Here is a 24,120-nt window from a genome sequence, read left to right on the forward strand (position 1 = left end):
GATAGGCTGGAGTGGACCTATTTGAGGGCCATGATGGAGAAGTTGGGTTTTGCATCAGTTTGGATTGACAAAATCATGGCTATGGTTTCTTCAGTCTCCTTCTCAGTTTTGTTTAATGGAGAAAGACTCGAGCGTTTTTACCCATCACGAGGAATTCGGCAGGGAGATCCTATCTCACCTTACCTATTTTTGATTGCAGCAGAGGGCCTTTCGTGCCTCCTGAAATCCAGTTCACAGTCATCTACACTCGCAGGTATTAGAGTGGCGCCATCGGCTCCTGCCGTTAACCACCTTCTTTTTGCAGATGACAGCCTGTTGCTTTTCAAATCTAGCGCTGAGGTTGCAGAAAGAGTGTCAAACCTACTGACCATTTACTGCAATGCTTCGGGTCAGAGAATTAATACTGAGAAATCATCAATCTTTTTCAGTAAAGGGTGCCCACAGAATCTTAGAGATGAAGTGAAGAATCGTCTGAATGTCCACAATGAATCGCTTAACGAACACTATCTTGGTATGCCAACAGATGTGGGCCAGTCGAAGAATGGCACATTCAAATATTTGCGCGACAGAGTTTGGGCGAAGGTGAAAGGCTGGATGCAGAAGCTGTTATCGGCGGCAGGGAAGGAAATCCTTATAAAATATGTGGCACAAGCTATTCCGGTATTCTCCATGGCTTGTTTCAGGCTACCCGGGGGGCTTTGTGACAACATTACATCCATCATTCGCCAATTTTGGTGGGGAAGCAGAAGGGGGAAACGCAAGCCAGCCTGGGTATCGTGGGATGTCATGACCAAGCCAAAACACATGGGAGGTATGGGGTTTAGGGACATGGAGCTTTTTAACCTAGCTTTGCTTGCTCGACAGGCGTGGAGGCTTCTGAATGATACTAACTCTCTGAGTGCAAGGCTTCTGAAGGCCGTTTATTTCCCGGAGGTATCACTTTTTCAAGCTGAGTTGGGGTCACACCCGTCCCAAATTTGGAGAGCAATCTTAGATGGAAGGGATGTGATGGCGCAAGGAGTGGTCAGAAGAATTGGTGATGGTGTTTCAACCGGAATCTGGGATCATAACTGGATCCCTCGAGCAAGTTACAAGAGACCGATCACATCTCGGGTGGCAGCCCCGCCACGCTTGGTTTCCGAACTAATTGAGCCATCTACGGCTTCCTGGAAGGATGAGTTGATCCGGGCGGTGTTTACTGAGTTTGATGCCGAAGCAATAATGCAGATACCTTTGTGCACACGACGTGTTGATGATTTCTGGTCCTGGGGGGAAGAACCACGGGGCAATTTTTCGGTCGGGTTTGCATACCGCATGTTAGTTCGAACAAAATATGATAGAGTGGGATGGTTGGATGAGGCAGAAACAACATCTTCTAGTGAGGGACAAAGCAAAGAATGGAAGGCAATCTGGAAGGTCGCAGTACCAAGAAAAGTAAGGGTCTTTCTATGGCGCCTCGCTCGAAACTCGATACCGTTAGGAGACGTTTTACATAGGAGGAATATGTCAACGACGAGGGCATGTGGCTTGTGTGGTATGACAGACTCTTGGAGACATGCGCTGCTCAATTGTCCCATGGCGAGATGTACCTGGGCGCTACCATCGGAGGATATACTGGACCAACTGAGCTCCCAGCAGCAAGAGTGCCCAAAAATATGGTTATTTGCTTTGATGAGAGCCCCCAAACCCGGTGATTTCATTAGGTTCTCAGTTACACTGTGGGCTATATGGGGTGCAAGGAGGAAAGCTTTGTATGAGGGCATTTTCAAATCACCACAGGCAACACATGGGTTCATAAACTCTTACATAAATGATATTCAGATTATAGTACCAAGTGTACATGCAACTCGGAGTGGGATTGTGCAACACCCGATTTGGATTGCTCCCCCTGGAGGCTACGCAAAGCTGGATGTTGACGCTGCGGTGGGTAGCAGGAGCCGGTTCGGAGCTGTGGCAGCAATATGTCGGGACCAGAAAGGAGTTTTTCTAGGTGCATCGGCTTTTATTTTTCAAGCATGTTAAAGATCCAGCTACTTTAGAAGCTTTGGCGTTGCGAGAGAGCCTTGATCTTGCAACAGACTTACATATATCAAGGGTACATGCAGCTACAGATTGCAAGGGTGTGGCAAGTGAGATCGGCAGGAGGAGCAGTGCGACATTTGGCGCAGTGGTTAGGGAAATAGAGATGCAAGTTTCTTCTTTTATTTCGTGTAACGTAGTTTATCAGTCTAGGAGCTCAAACTTTGATGCTCACAACTTAGCAAAGCATGCTTTAACTTTGAGTGTTGGCCGCCATGTTTGGTTAGGCCAACGCGAGGGTATTCCTTTCGTCCCTGTAAACATTGTGACGTAATAAAGCTTTGCGAGGTTGCCTAAAAAAATAATCAAGATTCCAGCCAATGATTCTCGAAAGAGAAAAAAACCTCATCTAGCCAATCACGGATCGGTTCCCCACGATCCGCGTGCTCACCCAGAAAACCAATCCCATCCGTCCATTCTCTACCAGTCCAACGCTCCAAACCTCATCTCCCTCCTCCAGCCCCCACCCCGACGCCGCGCGGCTTCTCCCCACGAAAATTCCCGATCCCCCGCCCACGCCCCGCTCCCCTACTTAACCCCCGCCGCCTCCTCCGTCCCATTCCACCCAAACTCAAATCCCTCACCGGCGCAGCACCCACACCCCAAACCCTTCCCGCTCCGATGGCCCGCACGAAGCAGACGGCTCGCAAGTCCACCGGCGGCAAGGCGCCGAGGAAGCAGCTGGCGACCAAGGCGGCGCGCAAGTCGGCCCCGGCCACCGGCGGCGTGAAGAAGCCCCACCGCTTCCGCCCTGGCACCGTGGCGCTCCGTGAGATCCGCAAGTACCAGAAGAGCACGGACCTGCTCATCCGCAAGCTCCCCTTCCAGCGCCTGGTGAGGGAGATCGCGCAGGACTTCAAGACCGACCTCAGGTTCCAGAGCTCCGCCGTCTCCGCGCTGCAGGAGGCCGCCGAGGCGTATTTGGTGGGGCTGTTCGAGGACACCAACCTGTGCGCCATCCACGCCAAGCGCGTCACCATCATGCCCAAGGACATCCAGCTCGCCCGCCGCATCCGCGGGGAGCGCGCCTAGGTTTTCGGTCGCCGCCGGTGACAATACTGGGTAGAAGCTTTTCATGTGCTCTGATCTGGTTCATGTGTTGGTGGTGTTGATATGATGTGTCGTCTTGTCCTATGTAGCCTGATGCTGGAATGAAATGCAAATGAGAAGTTCAGTTATCATCTGGTGCTAATTTTGTCCTCTGTTTGCTGCTTAGTACCTTTGTGATTTTGCTACGGTGTTTTTCTCGGATCTAGCGTGGTGCTGCAGTGACGGGGTCGAACAATGCCAATTGGTTTCATTATTTTGCCACTGTCCTGTTATTTTTGATTGGTGGCCATGTGATTCAGTGTTTTTGCCTGTTGTTTGTTCAGGGATCTGATGGACTCTTCGTTTGGGCTTTCAGCTATTCTCGAAGTGATTCTGAATTTTGTTTTGGGCTGGTTGATGTTGATAAGCTGACTGTGAAAGTGTGACAGCGGTTAGTTCTCTGTACACCTGATTGCCACTCCATTCAAATTTATGATAACCATCACAGATTTGCTCAATATTTGTGAGCGAAAGCTGAACAGCTTGTACGCTTACACCCTGTCTATAATGTCTAAACACTTGTGCTTGCTGTGCAATTAAGACGCCTGGTGTGTTTTCTTTGCCAATTAAGATGCAGTCTTGTGAAGCATCTGAAATTGAAAATCCATCAGTGACCATCATCCGTGTGTGGCTGCAGAGGCATTGTATCAGGTAAATTTAGGACATCTTCGCCTCAACTTGCAAGCAACAAGTACTACTTGACAATTTGCAATACTTATCAACAGTCCATCTTCCACCTGGTTAGAAGCCAAGAAAAGGAGCACTTCCAGGCAGGAAGAGAAGGAGAAGAAAGGGATTCCTGCTCTGCTGTAACCATTGCCAGGCGAATGCGGCACTGAGCAGGAGCAAATTTCCTCGGAAATCACCAAGGTGAAGGCCTCTTCTCTGGTACAAATGAGCTTTTCCTTATATGCTATGCAACAAGTGCTTCTTTGCACCAGCAGTTCTTGTATGCATGCTTACAACCTGTCTATATTGTCTAATCACTGGTGCTTGCGGTGTAATTGACATGTCAAATTTGTGTTATCCCGGAGCCGCATTTACAGACTTGTGTTTCCTTGTGGTGACTTCTTGCAGGTCTAACATGCACAATTCAAGCTCAGGTGGGTGAAGATCATTTGTGTGTGGCTGCAGAGGGCGCTATACTATCAGGTAAATTTAGGACACCTTGCAAACAGCACTCACTAGTCAATTTGCAAGACCAATTGACAGTGTCCATCTTCTACCCATGAGAAGCCAAGAACAGGGATTCCTGCTGTTATGAAACCGTCGTTGTGGCGCTGAGCAGGAGCATATTTCCTCGGATTTCACCAAGGTGAAGGCCTCTTCTCTGATACATGAGCTTTGACTTTTCTGCTGTCTGCTGTGTGAAACGCTTTTTTGTGCTAGCAGTAGGTATATGGTATCCTTAAAAAAATTTAGAGATTCTGTGGACAATCATCTCGTTTTTAGTTCAGTCATCTATTGAGAGTTTTCAGAAACAACTGCCTGTTCATAACTTTACTAACAGTGCATGGATTTCGGTCCTGGCTGTAGGTATTGGTTAGTGTAATCAACAGAAGTTCAAAATATTTATTCTCAGTACTACCCATCTTTCCCTTTGCTATATTTGCAATGATGGCTTACAGGTTGCTATGACTTGTTAGTGAGCTATTACAGCTTATTTTGCTGATCCTATACGAGAGCAATAGTGAACCGATTTAGCTTCAGATGTGTGAAAATTGCTACGGAGAAGAGTTTACGTACAACTTTTTTGCACACTAATTCACTTCAAATGTGTGAAAATTAAAGACCGATGCCCAGCACCTCCTGCAGAACAATACTTCTAATGGAATTTATAACTGGATAATCAAGCTCTTGGCACCGTACAAGAGACTCACTACTTGTCATTCTACACATCAAGGGCCATGTTGCAGTTATTGGAGCCAGTTTCATGTATATATATACCAAACAAAACAAGAAAAAACAACAGCAACAATACAACTCAGAACAGAGCATTCAGCTCTGCACGTACTGGTCAATTCCATGGGGGATGATTGCATCAGATTCCATGTAAACAGGCGTAATTCCTGTCTGATCTTCACACACATGTATTGGCAAACCTTTTCTTGACGGGAGTGTATGGGCAAGTCTACTTCCTTAAATTTTGATGAACTCTGCTGAATAGTCCGGCCCGCGCACATTCCAATCAGCAGTGAAGTATAAGAGCTGGAGTGCTAAGTGCTAACATGGACCTGCAGAACAGAACTTTTGCGAACCGGATATCACCACGCGGGCAAGCAGCACTAGCACCAGGACTTGCCTGATACAAATGCTCCAACCTAGCTAGTTCTGTCTGAAAGAGAAATGGACTCCTAGAAATGGTCACCTTACACACGTCTACGTAGATTGGTACCAAATTCTCTGCAAAATCTGCAATATACCCAATTCCATCGCCCAACAGAGACAACCCCCAATATTGCTCCTTTTTTTTTTTGAACCGAACCAGCAGGAGCTCTGCCATTGCATTAAGAGGAGGGAACAACTGTACATCAGCTGAAGATCAGCTTACAGAGAAGGAGTAACCAAAACAGGCAAGAGGGCCATGAACAACCCTGTCGCCCAACACCTAAGCCTAACCCCCACATGCCTCAACTAAGAGGCGAAAGTCATCACTAGCAAGCCTGGCAACATCAGCTGCCGAAGTGCACTTTCCATCGAAGGTTCTTCTGTTCCTTTCCAGCCAGATGTTCCAAAGAGCGAAAGATGCCATGGAGCGCGAGTTGTTCCTTGTTTTGTTGGGCTTGAGCTGGAGCAAAGCGCCCCACCAGGAGTTCACCGAGGAGGCAGCCAACGCTGTAGCTGTGAGGTCAGCATGAGTAGCGCTCAGCGAAAGCCACACCTGCCTCACATAAGGGCACTGAAAAGAGAGATGTGCCGCCGTTTCAATCACCAAGTCACATAGTTTACACTTTGGATCATGTGGCCATCCGCGCAAAAGCAATCTGTCCGCAGTCCAGTTTCTGTTCTGAAGCAGAAGCCAAAGGAAAAACCTTATTTTCCTATCCGTTTTCACCTTCCAAACACTGGCCAGCTCTGGTTGGTGCAAGCGCCCAAGGAACTGTGCGTGGTACGCAGATTTGGCCGAGTACGAACCATCAGCCGACAGATGCCAGGCAATGCTATCTCTGGAGGTTGATAGTTGCACATTTTGGACCTTCTCCCAAAGTCCCAAGAATTGGTGGATTTCCTCGTGAGAGTTCATGCGCATTAATCCTCTCATCCAGCAACCATTGTGCAAGGCGTCTTTAACCAAGCTGTTTTTCTTTAAGGCCAATCTGAACATCAAAGGAGCTACCATAGCCGGGGACTCGCCGTCCAGCCATCTATCCTTCCAAAACTTGGCCGAGCACCCATCCCCGATGGTGATCTTAGTGCAAGCCTGGAAAAGTGCCCTATCAGAGTCGTCACAAGGCACCGGAGTCCCCTTCCATGGTCTCTGAACATAGTCCCACTCCATCCACAGCCAGCGCAAGCGAAGAGCTCTACCAAAACATTTTAAGTCCTTGATACCGAGGCCCCCAGTCAACTTCGGAGCACACACTTTTTTCCAGGACACCATGCATTTCCCTCCATGGGCAACCTCTTCGCCAGCCCACAAAAAGCCCCGCCTCAGCTTGTCAATCCTCTTAATGAACCAAGCACTCAGATCAAAGGAGGTAAGGATGTACGTGAGAGTTGCTGTGAGGACAGAATTTACAAGCAAGCACCGTCCCAACTTGGTCATGAGCTTCCCTTTCCATGGCTGCAATCGCCCAGCAAGTTTATCCAAGGTAGGCTGCAATTCAGCCCGGGTTGGTTTCTTAATACTCAGAGGCAAGCCTAGGTAGGTGCAAGGGAGGTTTCCAGGGATACCCCCAAAGTCAGCCAACAAGCTAGGCATATCAATTTGCTCGCATCTAATGGGGTAAGCGACAGTCTTGAGCAGGTTCGTTTGCAACCCAGAGATGTCACCAAACCTCGAAAGAATGGCCTGCACCTCCACAATGTCCTCTTGCTTAGGATTAATGAACAAAGCTGCATCATCAGCATAGAAGCTGACACGCAGACAAGCAGCTCTGTTGCGAATTGGGGAAAGGATGCCCAGATCAGTGGCTTTGGAAAGGAGCTTTTGGAGTGGGTCAAGAGCCAGAATGAACAACATTGGCGACAACGGGTCGCCCTGCCGCAGCCCACGCCTGTGTCTGAAAGGTTTCCCAGGAATTCCATTGAGCAGAACCCTAGAGGAAGAGGTGGCCAAGATCAAGGACACAAGGTCTCCATTTTTGCCCAAAGCCATAGGCCCGCAACACCTTAAGCAAGTAGTCCCAATGCACAGAGTCAAAAGCTTTTGCAATATCCAATTTCATGAAGAGCATGGGAGTCCGCTTCACATGTGCCTCCTTAATCACGTTGCGAACAAAGAGGAAATTGTCATTGATGCATCTTTTTTTGATGAAAGCACTCTGGCTGTGGGAGACAATACTATCCAATTCCGGACCCAATCTGTTGGCCAATATCTTGCAAAGAATCTTCGCAATGCTATGCATCAAACTCAGGGGTCTGAAATCCCCAGCAGTAGCAGCCCCGTCCTTCTTTGGGATGAGCACAAGGTGGGCAGTGTTCAGCAAATTCCAAGTGTCCCCTTTCAGGTCAAAGATCTGTTCCAACGCCTTCAGCAAATCAATTTTCACTAGATCCCAACATGCTTTGAAGAAATTACCAATGAAACCATCTGGACCAGGCGCCTTTTCGCCATGCAAAGACCATATAGCCACCTTGATCTCCTCCATGGTAACCTGGCAGTCCAGGTGCTGCAGCTGCGGTGTGGGGAGCTTGAGGAAGCTCTCATTCAAGCAGAAACGACGCGGCTGCATATTACCCAATATTGCTCCTCAACACCTTGTTCCAGAACCAGGGATTTGGATGAGCTTTCAGCACCCCACCGACAATTTTCGCTCCGAAGAAGGACCCATTTAACTTCCTTGCAATTGCCTTGCCCGCTGCTGGCATCCTCGGGTCCTCCTCGACATCTCTGCCAGCAAACGCATGTGCCTTGAAGAAGAACCAGTACTCCTGATGCGGCATAACCTTCAAATTGACCGGCTGCACTGTTCCCATGCTCGCCGCGACAGTCTTGCTGTTTGTGGTGACTATGATCCTGCTTCCACGTTCGCCATGTCTTAAGATCGGCAGTAACTCTTCTAGCGTCTGATGTTTGCCCGTGTCAACATCTTCAAATACCAATAAAAACCTCTTGGTGAGGTATTTCTCCTCGAGTACATGCAGTGACTCGATGAATTTTTTAGCATCTCTAACTGCGTGTTTGGATCCTAGAACAAACGGTGCCTCACCCCATGCCATTGCCCTGGTGTATGAGAAATTGGAATACAAAATTATTGGAAAGTGGTGGCGCACCCTCTCATCATCGCAGACATGCTGCACAAGGGTGGTCTTCCCGACTCCCATGTCGCCGACACTGGGAAGCACACCCAATTTCTCCCCAGTGAACGACTAGTCCTTGTCTTAGACCATCAACATCCTTAGAAGCCAAGGATGTGCTACCTGTCTATTGTTACCATAGCGTAATCACTGATGCTCGCAGACCTGTCTATTGTTGCCATAGCCTAACCATTGGCGCTTGCAGTGCATTTGACCTGTCAATTGTGTGGTCATCTTCCATAGCCACATTTGCAGAATTGGGTTTCCTTGCGATGATTTCTTACATGTTTAACAGTTAGAGTACAATTCAAGCTCAGGTGGTGTGGCATCTGGTATTGTGAAGTGTCTGAAAGTGAAAACCCATCAGTGAAGACCGTCTGTGTGCTGCTGCAGCAAGTGCTCTTATTTCAGGTAAATTTAGGACAACCTCATCCTTGACAATTTGCATAATTGACAGTCCATCTCTACCTGTGGGAAGCCAGGTGGGAAGAGCCTCCAGGCTGGAAGAGGAGGAGATGCGAGGGGCTCCTGCTCCGCTGAAACCATCGCCTGGAGAATGCGGCACCGAGCAGGAGCATATTTCCATAGATATCACCAAGGCGAATGCCTCTTTTTTGAGAAACCTCATGTGAGGGCAGGGGGTTTCTGCGTTTCATTAAGAAGAAGAGAGTTTGTCCAGTTTATAAGGAAAACCGGACCCAAAAACCTAACATTCTTGATTAATCAGGTACCTAAACCCAAAACCATATGCGCCTAGAATACTCGGTGAGTGGATGGCAGGACCCGGCCAATCCTGAGAGAAGGTTGTCTAGAAAGTACTAGAAACAACCTAATCAATCTGCCGGCAAAGCTCACAATGGAACTTCCAACCCGATTTTCATGATTAGTTCCCAAGTGTTCTCCCGCAGAACACTAGTCTGGATAATCAAGCTCCTGTCACAGCTCAGGGAACCGCATAAGAGACTCGCTACTTTTCATTCCACACATCAAGGGCCAGGTTACAGTTATCCGAGCTAGCTTCATGTACATACCGGGGAGGCAACACAAGCAAGCTAAGAATACAGAAATAAACAAGAACTAGTACAATGCAACTCAAAACAGAGTATTCTACAATTTGTCAATTCCATGTAAATAGGCATAATTCCTGTCTGATCTTCACACACATATATTACTGATATTAGGAAATCTTTTCTTGAGGGGAGTAAGATGGGCAAATCTACTTCTTTCGAGTTTGATGCACTCTGGTGAATAGTTCGGCCCGCGGACACTGCAATGAGCAGTGTAGTACAATACTTGGAATGGCAGCACTGACCGGCACAACAAGACTTTTGCAAACCCGTTATCACCACGCGGGGCAACAACACTAGCGCTAGGACTTGCCTGATATACCAACCTGGCCAGTTCTGTCTGAGAGGGATATGGAACCTTAGAAATGGTCACCTTAGACATGTCTGCGTCGATCGGTAGCAAATTCTCTGTCAAATCTGAAATGTACTCAATTCCATCACCCAACAGAGATAACCCCCCTATATTGCTTCTCAGCACCTTGCGCCAGAACTGAGGATTCGGATGAGCCTTCAGCACCCCGCCGATGATTTTCGCTCCGAAGAAGGACCCGTTTAACTTCCTTGCAATCGCTTTGCCTTCTGCTAGCATCCTTGGGTCCTCCTCTACATCTCTGCCGGCAAACACGTGCGCTTTGAAGAAGAACCAGTACTCCTGGTGCGGCATGACCTTCAGACTGATCGGCCGCACCGTTCCCATGCTCGCCGCGATGGCCCTGCTGTTTGTGGTGATTATGATCCTGCTTCCATGTTTTCCATGTCTTAAGATCAGCAGTATCTCTTCTAGCATCTGCTTCTTGTCCGCGTCAACATCTTCAAATACCATCAAGAACCTCTTGGTGAAGTATTTCTGCTTGAGTACATGCAGTGACTCGATGAATTCTTTAGCATCTTTAACTGTGTGTCTGGATCCTAGAACTAACGCTGCCTCACCCCTTGCCATTGCCCTGGTGTATGAGAGATTGGAATATAAGATTATTGGAAAGTGGCTGCGCACCCTCTTATCATCGCAGACATGCTGCGCAAGGGTGGTCTTCCCGACTCCTATGTCGCCGATGATGGGAAGCACACCCACTTTTTCTTCAGTTGACGAACCACCATCGTGCAGCAGGAAGTTGATGATCCTCTCTTTGTCGATGTGTCTGCCGAACATCTGCCCCTCGACAAAGATATTAGTAGCCAAAGGACGATGGATGGGCTGGCAGTTGTGTAGGAGCATCATGAACTCCTTGAGATCAGTAGATACGGTTTCCAAGATCTCTACCACTCTATCTATGTCCTCACCAACACCAACATCATGGCCAGACAATAGGCTCTTCATGGCGCCGGCTGCTATGCGCACACGCTTTGCAGGATTAAACAAGGAGAAAGAGAAAGGTTGTGCAACTACCTTGTCAGCATGCTCATTGTCAAGCTCCTGCTCTCTGCATCGGACCGTGTCGAGCAAGTAGCGGCCCTGGTACACCCCGTCGTTGAGCTCCGAAAGCCACTCAAGTGTGCCGCAGTTTGTGATCTGCCTCCCTTTGGCCTCCTCTACTGCACTGTGAACCTTGACAAGCATATGGCAAATCCTCCGTAGCTTGGCGTCTGTGCACCCTTGGCCCTTGAACTGGCCGGCAAGAAGAGATATCACCCTGCCGACCATGTCCCCGACAACCGCCGAGAAGATGACCTCCGCCATGATAAATTCCTCTAGCAACTTTGTGATGTTCGCAAGTTATCTGGTACCCCAGCCTTTCTATCAATTCCAACTTTCTGAATGAAACCATAAGTCAAGGTGAGCACCAATGGTTTGTGTGGTGGAGACATATAAATATTAGCATGAGAGCGACATGGAAGACTTCAGTGCTTTGACTCCATATTGCACTGCAAGTCTACAGCACGTGTTTTCCTTCTATGGAAGAAACTGTCGTTTTAGATTGCACAACAAGTTATTGTGGTTATATTTTAAGTGTCACACTGACTCGGTAGAGCAAAAAGCAACAGACTAATTTTCTGTTGGCCATTACTTATTGGTTGTACAGTACTAAATATGAAAAATATATTCTGAGGCTGTCTGATGACTAATGCTGTGAACGCCTAGCCCTTGTCTTAGACCATCAACATCCCTAGAAGCCAAGGAGGTACTGCAGTGCAGTTGCCATAGCCTAATCACTGGTGCTTGCAGTGCAGCTGACCTGACAATTGTGTGGTCATCTTCCATAGCCACATTTGCGGAATTGCGTTTCCATGTGATTTCTTACATGTTTAACACGTAGAGTACAATTCAGGCTCAGGTGGTGTGGCATCTTGTCTTCTAAAGTATCTGAAATTGAAAATCCATCAGTGAAGACCGTCTGTGTGCTGCTGCACAAGTGTTCTTATTTCAGGTAAATTTAGGACACCCTCATCCTTGACAATTTGCAAGACCAATTGACAGTCCATCTTCTGCCTGTGGGAAGCCAGAACGGGAAGAGCTTCCAGGCAGGAAGAGGAGGAGATGAGAGAAGAGGAGGAGCATATTTCCTCGGATATCACCAAGGTGAATGCCTCTTCTTAGATACATATGAGCTTTGCCTTGTCTGATGTGCAATGAGTGTTTCTATTTTTTCCGATAAAGGCAACAAGTGTTTCTATGCGCTAGCAGTTACTCCCTCCGTTCCTAAATATAAGTATTTTTAGAGATTCCAATATGGACTACATACAGAGCAAAATGAGAGAATTTACACTCTAAAATGCGTCTACATACATCCGTATGTAGTCCATATTGAAATCTCTAAAAATACTTAAATTTAGAAACAGAGGGAGTATATTATAGAGATATATGGTGGACAATCAGCTCTGTTTCAGTTCAGGCATCTATGGGAGTTTGCAGAAACCTTTTACCATTCATAACTTTACTACCAGTGCATGGATTTGGGTCCCGGGTATAGGTATCGCTAGTCTAATCAACAGAAAGTTGAAAAATGTTTTTTTTTCTCTTAGCATTATCCATCTTTCCCTTGCCATATTTTGCAACGATGGCTTACATGTTGCTATGACTGTTAGTGATGGCATATTCTGCTAGTGCTGTTACAGCTTATTGTGCTGATCATATATGGGAGCATAGTCGACAGGTTTAGCTTCAACCAACTTAGTTTGTTGATTTTGCAATGTCTGTACATCTCTTCAAATGTGTGAAAAGTTAAAGACAAATGCCCAAACACTTTATATGGTCGATTATTATCCTTACAGGTACCAAAAATGGAAGGATTTTGTTTTGAGAGGTAGTCCTTCCGGAGCATGCACATCTAGAAGCCAAGGAGGCGCTACCTGTCTACTGTATATTGGAGCTTCCACATCCATGGCCTAATCACTAGTGCTTGCAGTACAATTGACATGTCCATAATGCGGTGTCATGTACTCGTCTTCCGTAGCCACTTATGCCGATTTTTTTTCTTGCAGTTACTTACAGGATTAACACGTGCAGTACATACAATTCAAGCTCAGGTGGTGTGGCATCTGGTGTTGTGACATATCTAAAATTGAAAATCCATCGGTGAAGATCATCCGTGTGTAGCTGCAGAGCGTGCTATTCTATCAGGTAAATTTAGGACACATGAACCTTAAAATTTCTCAAGACTAATTGACAGCCCATCTTCTAACACTGAGAAGCCCAAAACAGAAGAGCTTCCAGTTCCAGGCAGGAAGAGGAAGAGAGGAAAAGGACTCCTACTCCACTGAAACCATCGCCGGGTGAAATGCGTCACCGAGCAGGACAGGAGCGTATTTCCTCAGATGTCACCAAGGTGAAGGCCTCTTCTCTGATTCATATGACCTTTGTCTTGTATGCTGTGCAACAAGTGCTTCTTTACACTAGCTGTTCTTGTCTGCAAGAGTTCTATAGAGTAATAGAGATTTTCAGGCATCTATGAGATTTTCGGAAACCATTGCCTGTTCATACTTTACTAGTTCTAGTGCATGTATTTTTGGTACCGGGTATGGTATTGGCTAATCTACTCAACAGAACTTGAAAATATTTTTTCTCAATATTATCCAACTTTCCTTCGCTATATTTTGCAATGATGGCTTGCATTTTTTTTAATCTACACTAGGTTGCTATGACTTATTGTGCTAGTGATAGCATATTCTGCTAGTGCTGTTACAACTTATCGTGCTGATCCTATATGAGAGCAATGGTGGACCGATTTAGCTTCAACCAACTCTGTTGATGTTGAAATGGAAAAATAGTTAATGCCCGGCACCTCCGCAGCACGACCACGTCTCCAGGGCTGCCCGGGTCAACATATCCCCACCTATATACGCCTAGAAGATTTGGCAAGTGGATTGCAGGACCCCTATGATCCCAAGGGAGGGGTCGCCTATGGAGTACCGGTAATCAAGTTAGTAATGGAACTTCTAACCAGATCTTCATGGTTAACTCGCAAATTTTCTCCCACAGAGCGATACTCTTAATGGGAATTTCTAACTGCATATTCAAGCCCGTCAAAGCTCTAGGCACCACATAAGAGACTCACTACTTTCCGTTCTACTTCCTCCGTTTCTAAATATTTGTCTTTCTAGACATTTCAAATGACTACTACATACGGATGTATTTAGACATATTTTAGAGTGTAGATTCACTCATTTTGCTCCGTATGTAGTCACTTGTTGAAATGCCTAGAAAGACAAGTATTTAGGAACGGAGGGAGTATACATCAAGATGTTACAGTTATTGGAGCTAGTTTCATGTATATACCAGCGAAGCTAGACAAGAGAAACAACAATAATACAACTCAAAACAGAGCATCCAGCTCTGCACGGAGCAGTCAATTCCATGGGGATGGGTGCATCAGATTCCGTATAAACAGGCGTAGCTCCTGTCTAATCTTCACATTCCTACTTCATTAAATTTTTATGAACTCTGCTGCATAGTCCGGTCCGCGCACATTGCAATCAGCAGTGTAGTTCAGGAGTTGGAATGGCAACGTTGACATGCACAACAGAATTTTTCCAAATCGGATATCACCAAGCGGATTTGCCTGATACAGATCCTCCAACCTAGCCAGTTCTGTCTGAAAGATAAATGGACTCCTAGAAAGGGTCACCTTACACACGTCTGCGTAGATTGGTAGCAAATTTTCTGCCAAATCTCCAATGTACCCAATTCCATCGCCCAGCAGAGACAACCCCCCTATATTGCTCCTCAGCACCTTGCTCCAGAACCGGGGATTCGGATGAGCTTTCAGCACCCCACCGATGATTTTTGCTCCGAAGAAGGACCCATTTAGCTTCCTCGCAATCACCTTGCCTGCTGCTAGCATCCTTGGGTCCTCCTCGACATCTCTGCCAGCAAACGCGTGTGCCTTGAAGAAGAACCAGTACTCCTGATGCGGCATAACCTTCAGATTGATTGGCTGCACAGTTCCCAAGCTGGCGACATCCCCGTTGTTTGTGGTGATTACGATCCTGCTCCCGAATTTGCCATGTCTCAAGATTGGCAGTAACTCTTCTAGCATCTGTTTTTTGCCCATGTCAACATCTTCAAATACCATCAAGAACCTCTTGGTGAGGCATTTCTCCTTAAGTACATGTAGTGACTCGATGAATTTTTGAGCATCTCCAACTGTGTGTTTGGATCCAAGAACAAACACCGCCTCATCCCGAGCCATTGCTCTGGTGTATGAGAAATTGGAATACAAAATTATTGGGAAGTGGTTGCGCACCCTCTCATCATCGCAGACATGCTGCGCAAGGGTGGTCTTCCCGACTCCCATGCCGCCAACAATCGGGAGCACACCCAGTTTCCCCCCAGTTGATGGACCACCATCATGCAGTAGGAAGTTGATGATCCTCTCTTTCTCGACATGTCGACCGAACATCTGCCCCTCGACAAAGATATTAGTAGCCAAAGGGCGTTGGATCGGCTGACAGTTCTGTAGGAGCATCAGGAACTCCTTGAGATCACCGGATACGACCTCTAAGATCTCTACCACTCTATCTATCTCAGGAACACCAACATCTTGGCGAGACAATAGGCTCTTCACGGCACCTGCCGCTAAGCGCACACGCTTTGCAGGATTAAGCAAGGAGAAAGAGAAAGGTTGTGCAACTACCTTGTCAGCATGCTCATCTTCAAACTCCTCTCTGCATCCGACCGTGTCGAGCAAGTAGCGGCCCTGGTACACACTGTCGCTGAGTTCTGAAAGCCACTCGAGGGTACCGTAGTTTGTGATCTGCCTCCCTTTGGCCTCCTCTACCGCACTGTGAACCTTGACAAGCATATGGCAAATCCTCCGTAGCTTGGCTTCGGTGCACCCTTGGCCTTTGAACCGGCCAGCGAGAAGAGATATCACCCTACCGACCATGTCCCCGACAACCGCCGAGATGATGAGCTCCGCCATGATAAAATCCCCTTGCTTCTGTTTGGATGTGATAGCAATTCTATGGTTCTGAGTGAAACTAGAAGTCAGGGTGAGCACCAATGGTCTCTGTGATGGAGACATACAAGTAGTAGCATGAGAGCGACACCAAAGACTTGAGTGCTGTGAGTCCAGATTACACTGCAAGTCTACAACTTGTGTTTTGCCTCTATGGAAGGGACTGTTGATTGAGATTGCACGACCAGTTAATGTGGTTATACTTTTAACTTTTAAGTATCACGCAGCAGAACAAAAATTATCAGGAACAAATTTTCCTTTTGCCATCACTCATTGGTTGTACAGTATTATATAGAGAAGTATTTTTTTGAATAGTCAAAAAAGTATATTCTGAGTTTGTCTGATGACCGGTGCAGTAAATGGTCCAATATTATCCTTACAGGTACCAAAATGAAGGGATTGTTTTTTTTCTTGCAGTTAGTTCTTACAGGTTTAACACGTGCAGTACATATAATTCAAGCTCAGGTGGTATGGCATATGGTTTTTGCAGTATCTGAAATTGAAAATCCATCAGTGTGCGACCGCATAGAGTGCTATTCTATCAGGTAATTTAGGACACCCTCATGGCCTCATCATTGACAATTTACAAGACCAATTGACAGTGTCCATGTTCTACCTGTGAGAAGCCCGAAGGGAAGATCTTCCAGGCAGGAAAAGAAGGAGAGGAAACGGATTCCTGCTCTGCTCTACTGAAACTATTGCCGGGCGAATGCGGCAACGGACAGGAGCACACTGCCTCTTTCCTCTGATATCACCAAGGTGAACTTCCTGTATCCATTTTTGTCGGCCCTTCCGGTGCAACAAGTGCTTCTCTGCACTAGCAGTTCCATAGAGATATAAGGTGGACAATCAGTTCTCTTTTAGTTCAGGCATCTATGGGAGTTTCCAGAAACCATTTCCTGTTCATAATTTACTAGCAGAGCATGGGTTTGATTCGGATTCCTGGTATAGTGGCATTGTCTAATCATCTTTCTGAACATATCCATCTTTGCAATGATGGCTTACAGGTTGCTATGACTTGTTAGTGGTAGCATATGCCGCTAGTGCTGTCACAGCTTATTGTGCAGATTTGATATGAGAGATAGCACATTCTGCTAGTGCTGTTACAGTTTCTTGCGCTAATCCTATTCCTCACCTATCCTGCCAGGGGCCAAGTCGAAGGCTCGAGTATAGATTCCCTATGCTCATGTGAACGGCCGGCCCGTAGATCTAAAAGGATCCAAAAAAAGACTGGATATGAGAACAACTAACTTTTTTTGTTGATGGTGCATTGGAAAAGAGTTTATGGGCATTTTTAGTGCACACGAATTCTCTTCAAATATGCGAAAATTAAACCCTACTGTACAGCTTATGTTTTTTTATGCATGATAATACAAACATGATAAAAACTCCCCTCTGTCTCAAAATATAAGTAAGTGTCTCAAACTGTAAGACGTTTTTCTGATAGAAAGAGAGTATAAAAAAATGTTTTATATTTTGAGACAGAGGGAGTAAAAACAAACCATCTATCCGTTCCCTTCCCGGTTTGTTGGCAACATGGTTCTTTTTCATCTGGAGGATTGTTGAGGCTGTAGGAATTGAACCCCGGAATAAATCTCATTTTTGTGTCAACTTTTTTAGTTTACAGCAAGTTTAAATTCCGCATATTTCCTTTTGTATAGTTGCATTCAAGGGTATTTTAGGCTACTAGCTCCTGGAACCTGCTAAAAATCGACAACTAAATTTGAACCGTCTATTTGAAAGCAGAGGAAAGGGATTCCTGCTCTGCTATGCTCTGCTGAACCATTGCCAGGCGAATGTGCAACAGCACTATATGTAGAGATGTGTAAGGTGGACAACTAGTTCTCTTGCAGTTGAGGCATCTATTTTAGTTTTCAGTAACCATTTCCTGTTGATAACTTTAGTAGCAGAGCATGGATGAGGTTCAGGTCCCTGGTACAGTGGTCTAAGAGCATCTCCAGCCGTTCCAGGGTGCATAAAAAGCGCCCCTGGGGGCGAGCCAGCGATGCAATCGGCGCTGGGGGCGGTTTCGCGCTCAGTCATCGCCCCCAGGCGCCGAAATTTCAGTCCCATTTCGACAAATAAAGGGCCCATATGGGCGACAATAGGCCCATATTTGACGTGGTTCGCCGTTGTTCGGCGTTCAATTATGCACATAAATTTTTTTATCACATATTTCATCACAAAAATATCAAATACTTCAACAAAATAGTACAACAACAAATTATATAGTTCAACAAATAAAAACTCATATTTCATCACACGTCGTGCCCGACGTCACCCTTGAGCCTCCATAGATGCTCTATCAGATCTTGCTGTAGTTGATGATGCACCTGTGGGTCTCGGATCTCTTGACGCATACTGAGATAGGCAGTCCAGGTTGCCGGTAGCTAGTGATCAACTTCGGTTAGAGGACCCTGCATGTAGTATGGTTCAGTGTCAAACACCGTGTCTTCTTGCTCGCTCTCGATGATCATGTTGTGCAAGATGACACACCAAGTCATAATCTCCCACATTTGATCTTTCGACCAGGTCTGAGCGGGGTATCGGACAACAGTAAATCGAGATTGGAGCACATCAAATGCCCTTTCGACATCCTTCCCGCAAGCCTCCTGAACCTTCGCAAACCAGGCGTTCTTGCCTCCTGGCACAGGGTTTGAGATCGTCTTCACAAATGTTGACCATCTCGGATAGATGCCATCAGCTAGATAGTACCCCTTGTTGTAGTGTCGCCCATTGATCTCGAAGTTCACCGGCGGAGAATGACCTTCAACAAGCTTGGCAAAGACAGGAGAGCACTGCAGCACGTTGATGTCATTGTGAGTTCCATGAATGCCCAAAGAAGGAGTGCCAAATCCAGAGGTCCTGTGTGGCCACCGCCTCAAGCACCACACTGCAACCGCCTTTGGCGCCTTTGTACATCCCCTGCCAAGCAAATGGGCAATTCTTCCATTTCCAATGCATGCAGTCGATGCTTCCAAGCATCCCAGGAAATCCTCTTGCTACATTCTGTGCTACGATCCGAGCAGTGTCTTCCACATTGGGTGTTCTCAAGTATTGTGGTCCAAACACTGCCACCACTGCCTGACAGAACTTGTAGAAACACTCTATGCTGGTGGACTCGGCCATGCGCCCATAGTCGTCGAGTGAATCACCGAGAGCTCCATATGCAAGCATCCTCATCGCTGTCGTGCACTTCTGGATGGAGGTGAATCCAAGAGCGTCGGTGCAATCCATCTTGCACTTGAAGTAGTTGTCGAACTCCCGGATGGAATTCACAATCCTGAGGAAGAGCTTTCGGCTCATCCGATAACGGCACCGAAATGTTTTCTCGCCGTGAAGTGGAGCATCAGCGAAGTAGTCGGAGTAGAGCATGCAGTAGCCTTCGAGACGATGCCGGTTCTTTGCTTTCACCCGCCCAGGCGCCGAGCCACCTCGCCGCGGCTTTTCATTTCTCGCCAGCAGCTGGGCGAGGGCGGCGAGCACCATGAGATGCTCTTCTTCCTGGACGTCGGCCTCGGCTTCCTCCTCCAGCAGCGCGGCGAGCGCTTCCTCGTCATCCGAGTCCATCGCCGAGGCAGGCAAATCGCTGAACACCTTGCGCTCGGTGGGCGTGTACCCGCCACTAAACCGCGCCTCCGCGGCCGGAAACGCCCAACTGCTGTTGGAGGGGCTGCCGCGGTGAAGCGCTGCTATTTTTCCGGCGGAGAATGGCTATCTAGCGGTGTAGGGCGGCGGGCGGCGCCGGGATATAGCTACTGGTGGCCGAGGGCGCGAGGGGTGGGAGGCGAGTCGGGGAAGAAAACCTTGACTTTTCCCCTGACGGTGTGGGCCAGCCACGCTTTTCCCTTGCGCCGGAGCCCCAACTGCTGCCCAGTGCGTCGGGTTCGGCCTGTGACCGCCGGGCGGAAAAAGGGCCGAACCGGCGATTTTCAGCGTCCTGAGGGCGCGGCTAGGCCGTTTTTTCGGCGCTGGCGCCGAAAAAGTGGCCTGGGGAGGCCTGTTGGAGGCGCGGGTGGAGATGCTCTAATCATCTTTACTACCCATCTTTGCAACGGTGGCTTACAGGTCACTGTGACGACTTGCTAGTGATGAGAGCACATTCTGCCAGTGTTGTCACAACCCATTGTGCTGATCCTATTCGAGAGAAATTTTTTTTGAAACAAAGAAGGTGGCAGGCTGCCGACCTTATATTTCAAAACAGGCCAAAGCCTGATGAAGTAACAAGTATCAGTACAAGTACAGCTTGTTTGGTGCACCAAGGTGCAACATACAAGCAGGCTGAAAGAAGAAAAGAGGAAGGAAGAGGAAGAGGAAGGGAGGGGGGGGGGAGAAGGATTACATCATTCGTCTACACACTATGCAGCAGCTTTTGTCTCCAAACCTGGAGAACCTCCCTCGTGCGCTGATTTTGAGTTCTGAAACTCCAAACACGGAGCATGTATGCTGCATAAAGGCATGTGTATGTTACAGACCAGATTTTGGAGTTGAAGACTCTGTCATTCCTAGCATGCCACAAGGCAATAGCACAAGCCGCGAAAGCCACATTCCATTTGTGCCTGAAACTGATCTGGTGTTGTGCTTGCTCCACAAAAGAAAGAACATTAGTAGCCGAGCAAGCCAGAACGTCCAGCTCCATCTTGCACAACGTAGTAGTAAGTGATCGATTGACTCAACAGCGGGGCAACTGTCACAATGTGCAAACGGGGCAGCCTCTGACCAGCCTTTCTTTACCATGTTATCCTTAGTGTTTAGGTGGCCACGGAAAGCAAACCATAGGAAGATTCTGTGCTTGAGAGGGATCACCACATCCCAAACCCAAGTGTGAAAAGTTGTCAAAACCCCTCGGAAGGTGAGTAGCCTGTAGAAGTATCCAGTGCAAAGCTGTCCTGAGCTCACAGAAGCAGACCGTTTGTCCTCATGCAGTAAGTTTGGAGCAATGCCCATCAACAAACCTTGCAGGGCAGCTAGCTCAATTGAGGCCGTTTGTGAGAGATTAGGGTGGAGCTGAATAGCCCATGAACCATTAGAATGTTGTGATTGTACTGAGCAAGCTGGCTGCGCCGCGAAGGAATACAGCGTCGAGAAGAGCTGGCATAAACGGCCCACTTCTAGCCATTGGTCCTTCCAGAAGGAAATCAAAAGCCCAGACCCTAGAACACATTTAGAGGAGTTGATGACCATAGGAACGAGATCTCTGAACCCTTTCCAGATGGTAGTGTCTCTGCTACTAGCACGTTGTGGAAGAACAGCCCGGCAGTAATGTGTGGCAAACCAGTTATAACATGGTATGTCCGAACCTTGTAGAACTTTGGAGACAAACTTGCATATCATAGCTTGATTGTGAGCCTGCAGCTGACGGATTCCCAACCCTCCATTGATACGAGGCAACGATACTGTATCCCAAGCCACTAGGCATTGGCCACCCTTGACTTTGTTCTTGCCTTGCCAGAAGAAAGCACGTAAGAGACTTTCTAATTTCCCAAGAGACTCCTTGGGCCAAGCAAAGCATGACATGAAGTAGCTTGGTATACCAGTGAGAACTGAGTTGATGAGAGTCAGTCTACCCCCTAAGGATAAGAAGGTAGCTAACCAGCCTGAAAGACGACGGTCAACCTTGTGTATAATAGGCAGTAACATACCGTGCGTAATTTTGTGCAGAGAGAGAGGCAGACCCAGGTAGTTGCATGGAAAGGATGAAACGGGGCAGCCTAGGATCTGGGCAATGGTCGAAGCGGTGCTGGAGTCCACAGCAACAGGTACGAGAGTGCTCTTGTGGAAATTTATGGTGAGCCCAAAAAATGCAGAGAAAGCTGTGAGGGCTGACTTAACAACTGCCGCCTGCTGCGTAGTGCCTTGAAAAAGGATCAGCGTGTCATCCGCGTATTGCAGAACCGGGAAGAAACTGTCCGAACCGAGTGGGTGAACCAGGGAGCCATCCTGGAACAAATGGCAGCACATTCTCTGCAGTACGTCTGCAACAATAATGAAGAGGTACGGGGATAAGGAGTCGCCTTGCCGAAACCCTCGCTTAGCTCGGATGGGAGCACCCATCTCGCCATTAAGAAGGACTTTAGAGCTGCCAGTTGAGAAAAGCGTATGAATCCAACTAATCCACAACTGAGGAAAACCTCTGGCTTCAAGTACTTTGTGTAAACAGGACCAACTGACACTGTCAAAAGCTTTATGGAAGTCCAACTTCAGAGCAATGACCGGCAATTTCCGTTTGTATGCATATTGGATCATTTCGGCAGCCAGGGTAAAATTTTCTATGATCGATCTGCTCCGCAAGAAGCCAGACTGGAGGGAGTGAATCAAGAGAGGGATCCAAGTTTTCAGTCTGCATGCCAGAACCCTAGAAACCAGCTTGGGTATATTGTGTACGAGAGAAATTGGTCTGAAATCCCGCATCTCCAGGGGCGTATCCTTTTTGGGTAGCAGGGTGATGAGAGCAGAGTTAATACCAGCAATATCAACTTCAGTTTTGTGGAAATCATCAAAAAAACGGAGCAGGTCATCCTTTAGCAGCAGCTTGAAAGTCTTGTAAAACTCATTGGTGAAACCGTCAGGTCCCGGGCTTCTGTTATTGGGTGAGCCACTGATGGCTTGCATGATTTCAGCCCAGGAAAAATGTGCCGTCAGGGCAGATAAATCAAGCGGAGTGTATAGGGAGTGCACATCCACTGTGTTCAAGGAGGGGGCAGGCTGTCCCAAGATTGCTTTAAAGTACTCTGTGGCCAAACTGAGTTTTTGACCATTCTGGAAATGCTCCACCCCATTGTGCACAAGCACTTTAATCTTATTACGCCGGGCCTGACAGTTGGCTGCAGCATGAAAGAACTGAGTGCTCTCATCTCCAGAGACACACCACCGCACCTTGGCCCGGCGCCGCCAAAACGCAGTCTGCCAGAGTATCAGCTGTTCGGCCTTGGCATTGGCAAAAGCTCTTAACACTATTTCAATATCGGATAGCGACCTCTTCTCTTCAACTACATTGAGATAAGAGACGACATGCTTGTTGTTGTCCAAGAGAACCCGCAGACTAGGCTTCATACGGCCCCAATGCCTCGGGGCTGCCTGAACACGCCTCATTTTGAAGCTGATCAGTGATGCAGAAGAGTGGATTTCTCATGTGCCTCGACCCCAAGCCTCAGTGATGATGTTTCTAGGCTCCTCCATGTCCAGCCAGTAATTTTCCATACGGAACAGCTTGCTGGCAGGTGTGTCAGTGGAGAAGGATAGAAGAACAGGCGCATGGTCTGAAGTGGTTGAGGCAATGCAAGTAGCACTTGATTATAAGAAACTGAGATTCCAAGCTGCATTGACAAGTACCCGGTCTAAGCGAACAAGAGTAGGAAGATCTCGTTTGTTAGACCAGGTAAAAAGCCTGTTGTCAATCCACACATCATCCAAACCATGCCCTCTGATCCAAGCGTTGAAGCATTCCATCAAATTCCAATTTATCTGGCCACGAGACTTCTCATGAGCATATCTGTACATGTTGAAATCGCCCAGAACCACCCAAGGGAGATCAGGCGATCCAACAACCGAACTGACTGCATCAAAGAAACTTGGCCTCTCACTGTTCAGACATGGAGCATAAACCATTGTAAGAAGGAAGGAGGTGTTCGTTGTTGTGGAGGACATTCTGACAGTAACGTGAAACTTATGCAGCGCAACCACTTGTCCCAGAACCGCAGCAGGGTCCCAGGCCACCAAAATCCCGCCAGCTGTGCCGTCAGAGAGAGTGACAGCATGCTCTTTGAGGTGCATAGGCAAGAAAGCTCGCAACTTGAGAGGAGAGACAGAGGAGAGCTTGGTTTCCTGCAAGCAAATAACACTAGGACAGCAAGAGGTTATAGTGTCACGGACCAACGAGCACTTGTCATCCTCACCAAGTCCACGGACATTCTAGTTCAGAATCCTCATAATGCAGTAAAGAACACACAGCCAAGGACCGAGGGGCTAGGAAGCAAATACAGCATGATCATGAAAGTAAAGCAAGCGGTGCTAAGCATTGAGACATAGAT

General features: G+C 47.4%; 2 protein-coding genes, 1 long non-coding RNA gene and 1 pseudogene across 3 annotated transcripts; 2 read left to right on the forward strand and 2 right to left on the reverse strand.

Annotated features, from left to right (window-relative positions):
* Positions 1-2,627: 2,627 nt before the first annotated feature.
* Positions 2,628-11,753, forward strand: LOC119329966 (histone H3.2-like). The gene is made up of 2 exons (XM_037603074.1): positions 2,628-3,111; positions 11,744-11,753. The coding sequence occupies exon 1, from the start codon at positions 2,701-2,703 to the stop codon at positions 3,109-3,111; it is 411 nt and encodes a 136-aa protein (XP_037458971.1). The 5' UTR covers positions 2,628-2,700; the 3' UTR covers positions 11,744-11,753.
* LOC119333108 (putative disease resistance protein RGA4) lies at positions 8,038-9,256 on the reverse strand. The gene is made up of 3 exons (XM_037606125.1): positions 8,989-9,256; positions 8,819-8,907; positions 8,038-8,700 (listed from the first exon to the last, which is right to left on the reverse strand). The coding sequence occupies exons 1-3, from the start codon at positions 9,254-9,256 to the stop codon at positions 8,065-8,067; spliced, it is 993 nt and encodes a 330-aa protein (XP_037462022.1). The 3' UTR covers positions 8,038-8,064.
* LOC119333109 lies at positions 9,696-16,111 on the reverse strand (annotated as a pseudogene).
* Positions 16,112-16,487: 376 nt separating this feature from the next.
* LOC119329967 lies at positions 16,488-17,374 on the forward strand. Its single transcript, XR_005159844.1, has 3 exons — positions 16,488-16,635; positions 16,717-16,849; positions 17,238-17,374. It is a non-coding gene; the product is annotated as an uncharacterized LOC119329967 (long non-coding RNA).
* The last annotated feature ends 6,746 nt before the right edge of the window (positions 17,375-24,120 follow it).

The sequence above is a fragment of the Triticum dicoccoides genome, chromosome 7A (genome assembly GCF_002162155.2).
Source record: "Triticum dicoccoides isolate Atlit2015 ecotype Zavitan chromosome 7A, WEW_v2.0, whole genome shotgun sequence".
NCBI classification, from domain to species: domain Eukaryota; kingdom Viridiplantae; phylum Streptophyta; class Magnoliopsida; order Poales; family Poaceae; genus Triticum; species Triticum dicoccoides.